This window comes from Carettochelys insculpta, chromosome 6, assembly GCF_033958435.1.
Source record: "Carettochelys insculpta isolate YL-2023 chromosome 6, ASM3395843v1, whole genome shotgun sequence".
Lineage (NCBI taxonomy): Eukaryota > Metazoa > Chordata > Testudines > Carettochelyidae > Carettochelys > Carettochelys insculpta.
This window is the reverse complement of record NC_134142.1, coordinates 58,528,540-58,541,119: the sequence shown is the minus strand read 5'-3', so window position 1 is coordinate 58,541,119 and position 12,580 is coordinate 58,528,540. Positions and strand designations below refer to the sequence as shown.

The 12,580-nt window shown below is 40.4% G+C and overlaps 1 protein-coding gene across 1 annotated transcript; it reads left to right on the top strand.

Moving 5' to 3' along the window:
• Nucleotides 1-5,299: 5,299 nt before the first annotated feature.
• LOC142015354 (fibrinogen-like protein 1) lies at nt 5,300-11,216 on the top strand. Its single transcript, XM_074998833.1, has 3 exons — nt 5,300-5,608; nt 7,044-7,226; nt 10,489-11,216. Exons 2-3 carry the CDS (start codon nt 7,079-7,081, stop codon nt 11,184-11,186), a joined length of 846 nt encoding a protein of 281 aa, XP_074854934.1. The 5' UTR covers nt 5,300-5,608; nt 7,044-7,078; the 3' UTR covers nt 11,187-11,216.
• The last annotated feature ends 1,364 nt before the right edge of the window (nt 11,217-12,580 follow it).

Here is a 12,580-nt window from a genome sequence, read left to right as displayed (position 1 = left end):
ACAAAAAGAAAGCAGCACAGATGTTTTCATGAAACTCAGAAGATTAGCATGAGTGTGTGAGAGAAGCATAATATATTTTCAATGATAATTCAATTATGCCATTTAGAACTTCAGTGTACAAAAATGCACTTAGCTAAAGCTATAAATAAATTCAGAGTCAATTGAGTGAGTCAAATTCCTATGCAGACCCAGTTTTCAAAGTAGTTACCTAGTAGTTGCCTATGGGGCTCCTCACACAAGCAAGCTTTTACTCAGTCATTCCCTTAGTTTGCGAAGAGTGGTATCTGGTCTGCAGTACTGAAACTATGCTTAAATCTATTTCTGCTACCACGGTTTAACTGCCACCACGGCAGGGTCATTGCATACAGAGCATTATGCAAATCCTTGTTACGAAGTAAAATAGACTAGACTAGCACCATCTTGTCAAATTCTATTTGAAGCTAGTTGAGGAAGAAATATATGACACATCCTAATATGATTCCATCATCTGTGGGCTCAAACAGTGAATTAAAGATCAAATTTGGTCCTAAGTTTTCCATATGGGATGAGATGCAGTCTGATTAAAATAAAGTGGCAAGCATCACAGGAATAAATAAAAGGTCCATGTATCATGATATACTTCAGAGGAGAAATATGCAGTAGTTGAGGTTAAAGTGTTCAGTTAAGTCAATATCATAATGGGTTACTTGAAATATAAATAAAATCTATATGCTATCAGATAAGCCACAGGAGTAAATGGAGTAATCCTAAATCAAACTATATGTATCATTTTCAGGAATGGATATTTTAATGAATACTTATTTTCAAAACTTTGTCTGGGCCAGAGATGATGAGGTACAATATGGTCCTACCTATTTTCAGTTTAGAAGTAAAAGAAAATATATTGTTACTTTTGTAATTTTCAAAAGCTTCTGTTGTACAAGAGTGGTTGGTTCTTTGGGAATCAGGAGATGACTGCAAATGCCTTCTCTATGCTAGTCAATAGCATAACAGCATTTTCCACTTTCCTTCAACCTGGCAAAGCAGAAGTGATAAAGACTCAAAAAAAAAAATGAAAAAGGGGAGAAATGTGGAGTGATGGAAGGAGAGAAGAAATAATGATGGAAGATGTGGAAGAGGAGAAAACTCAAAAAACAAGATGTCTTTGGCTACTGTAGGTGTGATCAGTAAAGAATCACTATAGCAGTGCCTAGAATTCTAAGATGTCTCTGAAGTAACCAGAGAAGAAAGGTCCTAAGTCAGACTCTTTCCTATGGAATCACTGCAGCTTAATCTGGCCCTATGATTAAGACTTTCTTTATTACAGGGTGAACCTCTCTAATCCAGCACTCTCTCACCTGGCAATATCTGTAACGTGGTATGATTGTAGTTAGCCAGATGACTACTTATCATGGGTGTGGCCAAGTTTCCCACAGCCCCATAAAGTTTGTTTCCAGCCACCAGTGCTGGCTCTCAGTGTTTTGTGCTATTATTTAGCTGTAATTTACCCCTAAGTATCTTCTAGGAGCCCAGTAAGCAGTGGAAGTGGTGGTAATGTGCTGGATACTACTGACCTTCCATAGTCTGGCAAACTCTCTCCTCCGGCACCAGTCAGGTCCCATGGGTGCTTTATTAAAGGTAGTTTTAACCCTCCTGTATCTCTTCCAGACTATGTGCGGGTATAGAGAGTCCAAGAGTTAATTCTTTCATGCTTTGCAGCCTAGATTTTTACTCTTAATAAATATATTGCTTGATAATTCAAATAAAATAGAATATGAAACTAACAGTCAAACCCCTTATGCTTTTTTTTTTTCTTTTTTCATGTCCTGTTTAAGGCTGTGCCTGATCCATAGTGTTCTGTGTGTTTCAGTTTTTACTGGTTTTTCACAAATAAATGACCAACATTTTAATTAAAGGAATACGGTTTTACCAATTTACTGATTTAAACCTATTCATTAATCCATTCAATATTTTTGTTAAACATTAACACTTGTGTCGTGCAGCTCTGAAAATGAAGCAGTTTCATGGCATCAAACATTGAAGACCCACACAGGAGAGGTTGGGAAATCAAATGTTGTTATTATTATGCTGTGAGGAGCTCCCAAGGAGATGCTACCCATTTATTTCTTTACAGATATTTTGTGCAGTGCTGAATTTAAAGAGCCCTCCACAGGTAAAGAGAAGGCAAAAAGGTAAACAGAGTGAAAATGTAAACCTGTGCATGAATGCCAACAAGAAAATTAGTGCTTAGAAATTTTCAAGAAAAGTAAAGATGGGAGGGAAGAGGATTCATTGCTGTGCAAGTACTGCAGCACTGGGTCAGGGCTCATATTGGCAGAATAAAGGTACATGTTAAAACCACGCAATGCAGTTTAAAGAAGAAAGTGAACTTCTGGATAAACAAAATCAGGAGCTTTCACCAGGACTTTAATGAAAGAGAGGGCACGGCAGGACTGTATTAATGAATGTTTGCATGCTCTTTGTTTTGCCAGACATCCACAGATAATTGTAGAGCAGCCTGCTAGCGACTTTGTGCAATAATACTGTCCAGCACCAACAACTCTTCCTAATACAGACAACTTCACTTGCAAGTAAATGCAAGAAAATGACATTGCTTTAGCATCTAAGCTGATAGAAATTATTACCAGGTGGTGGTGGTGTGTATGTTCCTTCTGTGAGTTGCATTGGTTCTGGACAGAAAGTCCATAGTATGGATCAAAAAACAACAAGAAGTCCTGTGGCACCTTATAGACTAACAGATATTTTGGAGCATAAGCTTTCGTGGGCAAAGGTCCTGCTTGTCAGATACAACCCGGTCTTTGCCCACGAAAGCTCACGCTCCCTAATATCTGTTTGTCTTTAAGGTGCCACAGGACTTCTTGTTGTTTTTGAAAATACAGACTAAGTCGGCTACCCCTCTGATACAACAGGAGCCAGTTGAACTTTCCAGTAAAATCACAAGACTTGGTTTAGTCGTGAAGGCATGCAGCCAGGATTATGATCTACAAAGCATGATAATAGCACCTGCCAGACTACAGGCTGGGGGGCAGAGGAAGGGCGGGGAGGGTGACAGAATTGCTGGGCCCCTAGATAAGGTGGAGGCCGCTGGCTCCATGCTCCTGGGAGGGGTAGGGCTTCGGGTAGGGCTTCAGGCAGGGCTGGGAGCCACCTGGACCATGCTGGACCCCTCCCCAGGCAGCTGTTAGCACTGCCCAGAGCATGTTTTGTGTGGTTCTGGTGGTGACTTAAAGGGCCTGATGTTCCAGAGCCTCAGGCCTTTTGAATTGCTGGGCCCCAGGGCAGTTGCCTACTCTGTCCCGTCCTCCTGTTGGCATGCCTGCCCATGGGGATACCAAGACATGTATGCCCATGATTCATCTTAGTGAATGGAAGGACTTCCCATTCCCTGGTTGGTTGGCCAAAGACACTCCCTCTGAGACCTGTGTTTATACACCATTACAAACAAGTTACACGTTGCCCCCATGATGTAGTGAGTCGGCACCCTTTAGCTTGTGCTTGTTGGCTTAGTCAACACATCTCTATCCCCCACACTGCCATTCTGAACCTATCGCTAGGAGGGCATCAACATGTTCCTGTTACATTAGGGGAGTGTCTTTGTACCACGTTTGATACCAGGGTTTTTGGGTACCTCCTTTCTGGTATGTGTTTGTGTGAGGAGCCTGCGCCTAGTACTTTTCAGGAATATGTCTGTTTTTGCAATACCAGCTGTGGTTTTGCCAGATTCTGTGAGCCTGTCTGCAATGTCTGCAAGCAAAGCCTGCTTTTTGTTTGCATACTGACTCTTTTTTGCTAACTTTGCATTATTTTATCAGGGCCTGACCCTATTTTATTTCAGGCCTAATACTGAGCCTCTTATACAAGGCTTCAAGTTTCAGGTTTACTTTCTCTTGCAGAAATGTGGCATCTAGTCTGATTATGGATGAGTCTCCTGATGCTTTGGCCCATTTGATTCTTGGTCTTTTGTTTTCATTCTTTCATTTCAAAGCAAATAACTCTGCATTGTTTGTGCTGATGTGATCCCCTCTGCTAACATCTGTTTTGTCTATGGAGCAATAACTGACATGTTTGAAATGTACCTAGTCACTTGGGAAAATGTGGCCACCCCTAACATAATTTCTGCTTCCTACACGACTAAGTTTGTATGGGAGATTAAACTCATTGAGAAACCAGTGCTGCAATGTGCTATCTGTACTGCTCATCTGATTAACATTCCACCATCAGTAGTACTGCTACAGAAGAAATAAGAGACATTAAATTTTGTATCACTGAATTGGGTACCATTTTTAAGCATACAAACGAGCTGAAGGTTTTGTTTTACCCAGTACAGAACAAGTGCAGAGCTGACTGCCAGTTACTAAAAGATTCAGGAAAAACATTCCATGAGAAAACCCAGCTGTTTCTAGAATCCTTTGGCCTTGGAACATGACACCCTCCTCTCCCCCCACAAAAGATATTCAAAGCCTTTATTACAGTGCTCAGCAAGAGGTGGGATACAACCATAGCCAGTAATCTGAACCCCAAAGTATTTGGTGTGGAAGATTCTTTTTGCAATGTTGCTCAAGTGTTGTACGCCTTCCTTAGGTGAATTTTGCTGCAGATTACTACTGTTAAGCCAGAGTGTCTCATCCACTTGCCGCTAAATATGAAATTTCAAATCTGAAAGGGGAATTTATTATTTAAATTATCACGTCTAATTGTGAAGGTGTAAAACTGGATGTCCTGGCGTTTTGGAACAGTCATCAAGACACATCTCAAACTTCAGCAATGTGGTGCAGTGAGATCTGAATGTATCTCCAGGGTCTATTTCAAAGCTGGACAACCTCCAAGACAGCAAGAGTCTCAACACAAGTGAGGGTGCTTTGCAGAAAATTATGCTGGTGTATCCAAACCAGGATTTCTGGAAAAACTAAGTGCTCAAAGAGAGAGACAAATTTCTTTGTATTTAAAGTTTCAATTATACTGTAGTAAAATGTTGTACATTACTAATATTTTCTTCTTCCCCCAGTATTTTTTTCAAATTTTGTTTGTTTGTTTTTGACTTGATAGCCCTTTTTTAATGTTTGGAAAATAACCGCTGAAAAAATCCCAGAATTATTATTATTTTTTTAACAAATAAAAGCTGACAATGCAGAACAGTACTGATACAGCAAACTTTTTGTTTAACTTTCATAATACGCTTTCCTCTCACGGCAGTCAGCGAGATTTAACCATTTACTTAAAATGAAGCCGGCATTAAGTGCTGTGCTGAATGGGAATGAATTTAAGTGCTTTGTTGCATTGGATCCTAAATGTCAAGTGTTCACCAGCAATGTGTACACCCATTTATCACAGAAGTTTCAGTTTTAGTGGAGGCATTTAGAGCTTCATGGAACTTTATAGGTTTTTAATTCAGACATGCTTACTTGCAAATGCAATGTGTCAGAGTAAAGTCCACTAGTCCAAGAACACACAATGAAATCAGGAAGATGCACTTTTGCAGGTCTTCTGATTTTGTGATAGGGCTGAGCTGTTCACCTGGACTTCAGCAGCAGGCAAAGTACAGTTCCAAAGAATTCACTCAGTGATTTGCCTCAGCTATTTCTTTCTCAGGCTTCACTTGAAACAAAAGGTAAGCTCTCTGCCTCACACTCTTTTCTTCAGTTGTTTTCTAAATAATGTTTAATCTGTCTGCTTCATTTTACTCAGAAGCTTAAATTTCATTGACTTCCATGGGAGTACAGTGAATGCTGAAAGTTAAGCATAAATTTTGCTGTATCAGTAGTGTTCTGCATTGTCAGTTTTTATTTGTACAGGCTGAACCTCTCTAATCTGGAACTCTCTTGTCCAGTAATATCCATAATCTGACATGATTTTAGTTAGCCAGGTGGCCACTTATCCTGCATGTGGCCAAGTTTCCCGTGGTCCCATGAAGTTTGTTTACAGCCACCAGTCCAGGTTCTCAGTGTTCCGTGTTCTTATTTAGCTGTAATTTGCCCCTACATATCTTTTAGGAGCCCAGTATGCAATGAAAGTGTGGGTAATGCTGCTAGACAATGTTGACCTTGCATGGTTCAGCAAGTTCTCTCATTCAGTGCCGGTTAGATCCTGAGGTCCTGGACTAGAGCAGTTCAACCTATTTAAAAAAAAAAACCCTGGAATTTTTCCTTGGTTATTTTCAAAACATTAAAACAAGTTTGGAATTGGGGTTAAAAACAAACCAAAACAAATGTATAAATCTGGCTTCTAATAATGTATAAGCTGATACTGGCCCTATTTAGAGTTGAAGAGGGTCAGTAACAGTTACTAATCTAGGAGTCAAAGAACCTAGAGAGGAGAGGCAAATGTGACTATGAAAAACCCTGTATTTAAAATATTGCATTCTGACTGCAAGAAAACCATGTGGTTTTATTTAGGGACAGATTTGGTTGAAGGGGGAAGCTCTTTTTATTCCAACTGCAAATCTACAGGTTAGTGTTCTTCATCTGGCCTACCTGACATGTGCCCTGCAGCCACAGGTGGAAGTTTATCCTAATTATAGTGCAGATGTGCTTACCTGAGCTTTGGTGCCTGAAAATATTCTCAGTAGTTTGTACACTCTTCCGCCTATTGCTGCTTCATAGACATAGGCAGCAGGTGGAGCTGGTGTTTAGCGTGTGCTAGGTCTACCTTCCGTCCCTCAGTACCAGTGTAGATCAGGTTCAGGGAATACTGGAGAATCAGATCCAGTAAATGAGATGTGCTTTTTTCAATTTAAACTTTAATAAAAAATAAAGTAATGATGTGTTTTAATGTACCTAAAACTGTGTGATGTCGCTTTGACTGATAAGGTGCAAAAGAACGAGATCAGATGTATTCCAAGTGATGGGATACAGTGCTACACATAAAATGATCTGTCAGAAATACAATGTGACACATTGAAAAACCAGGGAGTGTGAGAGGAGAAAAATCCATTTTGGTGCGATCTGGCTCTGTAGAAAGGAGGTCTTTCTGTTTCACCTTCAAGAGTTTATTTTTTCTGCAAGTAATAAATAATTTAATTTTAAACACCAGTGTTATGCTTTTAGTGTGTAGCTCTGCGGAGGGGTTGACTCGGAAGAAGATGACTTTGAAAAGTTCATTGGGATTTATTCTGATATTACTCTTCAAATGTGCTGTGTGGACAAGCGCTGAAGAAGCTCTGGTGCTTGCTAACACCCACCTTCTCCCTCCAGGAGGCTACCAGCGATTGAGTAACATCAATGAGAAAGGTACTTTGGCAAGAGAGGGGATGGATGCAGTTTACTTTATAGTCTTATTTTTTTATGTTGGCACCCACTACCATAGTCTGTGAGTACTTTTATAAATATTTTTAGGCATCAGAAAATCAGAGCTAAATACTGTATTTAATAATAAACGTTCATAATTCAAGTTAGCACTTTTATAATGCCTTTTATTCACATATCTGCAAATATATTAAAAGTTTGAAAACACTTTATTTACCAATGGGTTGAGTCCCTTTCTCTTCCCAGAAGGTGTTTCCTTCCAAACACCTTCTTGGGGTTCACTACTCTAGAGTTTCTCTGAATTGTTGATGGTCTCAACTCAGAGAGGGTTCAGTTATATTAGCTGATCTTTCCCTGAAGAAAGGATGGACCATAGATGTATGGTCAGTGCAAGGACTGTTAGGGACTTCTGTGAGTAAAGAAATGTGAGCACCAGATACTGTGATCCTCCCACAACACTACAGAATGGCAGGTGAGGAACTCTGATAATCTGGAACTAGAGTTTACTGGAAGCCAGATTCTCCCTGTGGGAGAAAGGAAATGGCTTCTGTGAGAGGAAAACAAAAAAAAAAAAAAAACTTCATGAACTACTCATATGTTGGGTGCACAATATCATCCATTTGTTTTGTTCTAGAACTGTGTTTCTCAAACTTCATTGCACCATAGCCCCTTTCTGGCAACTTAAAATAACTCCATGACCTCAGAAGTGGGGACACCAATGCCAAACCCCACCAGCCTAGCTTGCGGGGTCAGGGGAGAGTGTCAAAGCCCAAAGGCTTCAAGGAGGCCTGTAATCTGAACTCCACCACCAAAAGCAGTAGCCAAAGCCTGAGCTCTGCAACCCAGGGCTTTAGCCTCAACCCTGAGTGGTGGGGCTGAGGCTTCAGCTTTGGTCCTGGGCAGTGGGGCTTGGGATTTGGCCCCAGCAAGCCTAAGACCAACCTTGGAGACTCCATTAAAAGGGGTTGTGACTCAGTTTAGGTCCTGACCCACACTTTGAGAGCTCCCCTGTTCTAGAGAGTTGGGCAAAGGCTAGTCTTTTCTGAGCTCTCATGTGGAATATTTAGCCATGGGCAGATTTTTTCCTTCTTTGTTGTTGTTACATCTTTGGAAAACACGTCCCACCCTAAAGTATCTCAGGAACAGCAGTCTCCTTTTCATAAGGAGCAATTAAATTCAATATACCACACCTTAATTTCTATCAGTCTGTCAAGACTCTACAGAAAGTGCCAACTAAGAAGTGAAAACCCTAATTCAGTAGTAAGCCATTTCTGGTGCCTGTAGGTATTTTCCAAAAACATTGTCAATTTGTCAAATATCTCACTGAATCAGAAGTGACCGATGTAAGCATTCTCGGGGGTCACCAGCCAAGTGCCGCTGCCCTGCCTCTTCTCCACTCATGTCCCTCCCCTCCTGCCCCTTTTCCACTCATTCCTCACTCCTTCCCTGCTCATGCCCTGCTCTCTCTCCACCCCTGCTCTGGCCCCCACCTCTGGCTGCAGAAGTGCCATGCCACTTCTGGTGTGAGGGGGAAGCAGCCCCCTTCCTTCCCTGGAGCAGCACAACCTAGGAGCAGCACTTTCCGGTCACTATGCTGCAGAGGAGGGGGAGAGGGGCAGGACTGCCCTCGTACTCGTTGGAAATGACACTCTCAGTGAGTGTGGGGGATGGTGACATTGGGGGGTGCATGTGAACCCCCTGTGCACTCCCCAAATGTAGCCTATGCACTGACTATTGTATCAATAGTATATAATGTACTTGGGCTCCTTTCAACATGATTCATAGAATCGTAGTTTACCTGTGAAATACTGTCTATTATAGATCATGTCTGAGTCTCTGGTTAATTAAATAGATGCTAAATAATAATCTTCTCTACACAAGAGGAATTGCTGAGATGTAGCTATGCGTTTTTATCTCAAAATCCAGATATTGAGACTTCATCTCAGAGCTGCTTGAAATCAGCACGTATATAACCAAAGGTTCCTTTTGTTGCTGTACCAGGGTCTTATCAGTGATTTACATAAGACTTATTCACAACGGGTGACATTCGCTCCTCAGCAGAGGGCCAGCCAAAGGCCTACATGTCACTTCTATCTTATCTGAGTCCTCGGTAGCATACAAGTCCCACTTCAGCCCATAGATTTTGATATTTACAGTGAAGTGAAAAGATTTTTGTTTCATCTCTTATTGGTGTGAAATATTTTTTTCGTTCCGCTGTGGCCACAGCCTGATGTAGTTCCATACATACAACACCAGCTAAAATCAATGAACCAAAATCAGGGTCCAAATCTAGACAAAATTTGTGTCTAAAGTGAGTTTCTAGGTTTACCACTTTGTGCTGTACTTCTGCATTCCTGAAAGTTGTGCAGATCTTCCCTGCATAAACCAACACTTGACATAATCTCGAGAATTTAATATAAATGCTCTTTTTTGCCTGTTCTGCCTGTATTCCTATCAACAAAATAGGGTTGCATTCCTGCTGTAGTGTTTGGAGAGTGATTATATTTTACAGGGGAGATTTCCAGATACACAAAGGCTGGTCTACGCTTGCTGCCTTCTCCAAAGGGAGCATGGTAATCAGGGTGATGGGAGATTATTAATGAAGTGCTGTGATGCATACGCAACACTTCATTAGGCAAATTCTCCCCGTGGCAACTTCAAAGTGTCAAACTTTGAAGTGCCAGCCTGCATGTAACCATGGGCACTTCAAAGTATTCCTTAAAATTTTGGGGATAAAGGCATTTTGAAGTAGTGTGGGCACTTTGACGTGCCCACACCCACAAGGCATGCTGGCACTTCAAAGTTTGATGCTTCAAAGTTGCTGTGGGGGAGAATTTGCCTAATGAAATGCTGCATAAGCATCATAGCACTTCATTAGTAATCTCCCATCACCCTGATTACCATGCCCCCTTCAAAGAAGGGGGCAAGTATAGACATAGCCATTGGGTAGCTAAGTGGCACACTGTCATTGAAAGGCAAAAGGAGTTCGGCAAGTAATTTCTTTTGTTGCCTTTAAAAATTTCTCTCACCATCTTATGGGCACATTCTGCCCTGACCATCTGCTGTATTGTGTCCATTGATTTTAGTGGGTGTCCCATGTATGAACTGAAGTAAGATTGTGGCCATACTATATCCTGGTCAAATGCTAGATACAATAATAGTTCATTCATTCTGAAGTTAAAAGTCCAGAATGTAGAGAGGTTTACAAATTGAAAATGCTGAACATACTTTTCTTTTCCCCCCATAGAATATCCAAGGGATTGTTATGAGATTTTTCAGCACTCTGAAGGAAGCGCCAAGGATGGTCTTTATGTGATTCAGCCAATGAAAGATCCTATTGTTGTTTACTGTAAAATGCAAGATGGTGGGTGGACGGTAATACAACACATTACAGCCAATAGCACTGTGGACTTTGATAGGATATGGCAGGACTACAAGTATGGATTTGGCTCAGTTCATGACAACTACTGGTTAGGGAATGAATATGTATATCAGTTAACTGGCACCTCAAGGCCATATACACTTAGAGTCAAACTTGTAGACCTAAATGCTGAAATCAAATGGGGGGAGTATGAACCATTCAAAATTGAAAATGAGGAGTCTCAGTACAGAATCAGGCTTGGCCTATACAAAGGCACTGCTGCCGATGCCCTGACCCAGGATACAGAAGCTTATCTCCATGATAATCAGAAGTTCACTACAAAAGACAGAGACAATGATAACTATTTTCAGAACTGTGCCAAACTAGAGTACAATGGCATTCCAGGTGGAGGGTGGTGGTATGATTCTTGTGCTGGAGCAAATCTAAACCGCAGGAATGTTATATATTGGCAGAAAGACTGCAACAAGGAACATCTGTGCAAGTTTGCCTGGATGATGGTGAAGCCCACTGACCACTGCCAGTGTCCTACCAAGGCTTGTCCATGTCAAAAAGATGAATTGTAGATAATATTACAGTGTTATGAAGTGAGACAATAAAATCAACTTTAAAAATTTTTTTCTTTCAAATCTCTTTTCTTGATCTCTTGAGTACATTCCATCAGCTCACTTTTTGTTTAGTCTATAGCATAATTACTTTCTGTGATTATTTTTTTCTAGAAACTCTGAAACTAATTTCAGAGTAAACATAAACTCACACTACAAAATCGGGGACAGACTTTGAACATCCAAAGTTTTGGTTTTTTTTTTTTTTTTTTGGCTCCCTCTGCCCACGCCCCAGGGTTTCACTTCCACTTACAAGAATGTTAAATTCAAGAGACAAATTTTAGATCTGGATCTGGATTCAAATCCTGGATCTCTCCCAAAGTTCAGGGACATTTAGTTCTCTGCGATTTGGTACATTCCTCTCCCAAATTCAGACATCAGCTGATTAGATGTAATAATTTTGGACTCTTACGGTACCAAATAATAAATGCTCTAATAAATATGAGCAGTTATTTCAATGATCATCTCTCAGAGCACAGAGAGGAGAGAATAAAAGATCTTTGTCATGTCCAATGTAAAGACAAAAACTCAGGTTTGTTTAACATTTTGTTCATTTTATTTATGATCTTGAGAAAAGGAGAAAACAGCAGATTCGTTAATTCACAGATGGCTTTGGTGAATCCTAGATTCATTATGATATAAATCTGATATAGAGCTTCCTAAATATTGATAATTCAGTCCCTCCAGTGCACAAGTTCTATGCTGGAAGAGCTTGCAGCATTGGGGCGATAGGCAGAACTGTTGTCTACCAGCTACATATAGTACATGCAGAAATGGGACTAGAACGCAGGTCTTTACTAAGATGAATTAAAGAAAATGCTCAGCTGCCTCAGCCATAAGAGAGGACTGAAGTGGAAATTTTCAGATCTGACTTATTGGATCTAGTAGCAAGCAGCAACATACACAGGTGAGTCAGAATAATTTTTTTCTTAGGCAAGTATTCATATTTGGATTTGACATAGGCATGATTGCTTATTTTCATGTGTCCTACAAAGTCACCGTGTGTGTGTGTGTTCACTTGCTATATTTACAAGATTATCACTACATACCAGGTGGCTTTGCTTTTCATCTGTAGGAAGAGATATTTCAATACTTAAAATTGTATCTTCCTAAGTCTTGCCTCACCAAGCTTCCCACCTCCATTAGTTAGTTCCCTCCCTTCTTCCCTTTTTTGTGAGTCCCAATAGGACTAAGTATCCAACAAAGAGTATTCTTTCTTTTATTTTTATTAGAGCAGCCACAGTTAAAGATTTTTATCTGCCTTTCTATAGTCTATAGATAGTATGCAATATCTATAAAATTCTCTCCATGTTGAAACTTGGTGATTAGTTTTTAATAATTGAAAACAAAATGGT

Excerpts from the sequence above, each read along its gene's own strand:
- LOC142015354 (XM_074998833.1), top strand. The coding sequence starts at position 7,079 with ATGACTTTGAAAAGTTCATTGGGATTTATTCTGATATTACTCTTCAAA. Across the intron at positions 7,227-10,488 it reads GAGTAACATCAATGAGAAAG|AATATCCAAGGGATTGTTAT; the intron begins GTACTTTGGCAA and ends TTCCCCCCATAG.